The following is a 2,081-nucleotide window of genomic DNA, read 5'->3' on the forward strand; positions in this document are numbered from 1 at the left end:
GGTGTAAAACGCTCAAGAAGAACCTGTGATAGCTATCCTAGGGTGCAGTGTAGTTTTACTTTCATACTCTCATATTTTCAATTCACATGGTAATTATGTCGCGACACTTTTGTTATGAGTTTTGTGATGAATAGTGCAGTAGTAGTTGTTGTGAACTCCTTATCGGTGTATGCTTGCTCTCCACTTTCTTTTTTGGAAATTGCTACTGCCTCCTGGCACTAAATGACTGCTGAAACTTCTTTGTTGCATGGAATGAAGAGCATCAGTTGGAAACAACTTACGCTTTAGTTTACAACCAGAAAGGGCGAGGTCTCGTCTTGCCATATTTCCTCTCAAAATGCAAATAATGCTAAAAAATCGGAAATAAAAGGATATGAGTCATGGGAGTCGAACAATTTATCAACCTTTCAAAAAAACTTACTAGCAAAAATAATGAACCCAGTAAGGTAGCCTTAACTCTGACATCTAGATCCGTTGGGAAGGTGATGCTGAAGTATTTCTCTCCAACACACTTCTTGGTCAATTTACCGATCTCAGTGCCATCCATTCCAAACACCTGCGGCGTAATTATAGCTCGATTTTAGTTCGTCGCTCTAGAGCCCACTTAAATGCCAACTTCACTTACGAAATATATTACATCCGCAGTCAAAGAAAAGCGGCCAAACGGGGTTGTGTTGCGGACGGTCAGCACCGTCTGGCCATACTGATCCATTATGTTAAACTCGACATTCCAGAGCGTCTGCTTCTGCTGGATGGTGCCGATCATAGCACCGGACTGTAATGATACATCCACCTTCTGCAAGCTACGTGGGAAGCAGTAACATGCGCAGCATTTAAAATCGCGCTGGAAGTGTAGCACCTCATTGTGGAAGTTGTCCAGAACCTTGATGTCGAATGCCCGGAGGGGACCATGTAGCTGTCGAATAGTAACTTTGGCCTGTTCCTCCGCATAGTACACTAAGTTTCCGAGTGTGTTCTTTATGTTGTACTTGTTCATAAGCTCGTTGGGACTGATCCTCGTCAGCGGTGTTTCAAGGTGCACGACCAACCCAGCAGCTCCATACAGGTTTTCCAAACCTGGAGGACAATGGGGTATGACTTGTGGCACAGTCATTAATCCAGCTGCAAATAGAAGATGATAAATCGGTAGTACACCATATTTATACAAAAACAAACATATTCTACCTAAAGACTTTTCCCCTCACATCAGATCTTTTCAACTCGAGCTTCTGTCCCTAAAGTTTATCAAATTTGCCATCACTGTTGTATCTTCATTTTCTCTGCGAAATTGATATCTTATCGGTCGAATATTATTATTGTATAGTCAAACACTTTGTTAAGGAGCTACTTTTTAATTTCTGCAACAAGAGTAACCACAACATATAAAGTCCACAACTTGAAATATATTTTTGTTCCTAATCTAATCCGTGATTTATTTTTGCAATCCCTTTATTTTCTCGACAAAACTTGGAGAGGATAAAAAACCCATGTTATGTTTTACCGATTATTTAAGTCATCATTATGAATTGAAATTATTTCATGATGAACTGAAATGATATTATGTTGCGTTTATAAGCATTTGTTTCTATAATGACAGTAACCTATTCATTGACAAATGTTCACTGTACCAATACTACTAAAATCTCACGGTTCTGTAGTGGTAAATAATATGTGAATAATAATAAAGAACTGTTTTATTCAACAGTAAGTTCAGAATTAAAAACTTGGAGTGCATTTATACGAATTTCTCGCACTGCATGTGGAAATTATTGCTATTGACTTGTGAGAAATATTGTTAATCATACTTAGAAACTAGCTTGTCCATACCCGGTTGCATCTCCGTGCTTGGTTGTGTCGTAATCGGCGGACTCATTCCGATCGGCTTTAGAACGAATGCAGGAAAGAATTCATTATTTTAGAATTTTACTTGATTAAAGAAAACAGCTTACCGATGGCTGAAGTACCACATTCGGTTGCAATAGTGGATTGTTCGGTTCCTGTTCGACCGACGAATCTTGCTGATTGCCTACCGGTTGAGACGGATTTTCTTCGTGAACTATTTCATTCGGGCTAACCGACAT

The 2,081-nt window shown here is 39.4% G+C and overlaps 1 protein-coding gene across 1 annotated transcript; it reads right to left on the reverse strand.

Annotated features, from left to right (window-relative positions):
• Window positions 1–604: 604 nt before the first annotated feature.
• Window positions 605–2,081, reverse strand: LOC131294031 (phospholipid scramblase 1-like). The gene is made up of 3 exons (XM_058322078.1): window positions 1,950–2,081; window positions 1,828–1,882; window positions 605–1,077 (listed from the first exon to the last, which is right to left on the reverse strand). Exons 1-3 carry the CDS (start codon window positions 2,079–2,081, stop codon window positions 605–607), a joined length of 660 nt encoding a protein of 219 aa, XP_058178061.1.

This window comes from Anopheles ziemanni, chromosome 2 (assembly GCF_943734765.1).
Source record: "Anopheles ziemanni chromosome 2, idAnoZiCoDA_A2_x.2, whole genome shotgun sequence".
Lineage (NCBI taxonomy): Eukaryota > Metazoa > Arthropoda > Insecta > Diptera > Culicidae > Anopheles > Anopheles ziemanni.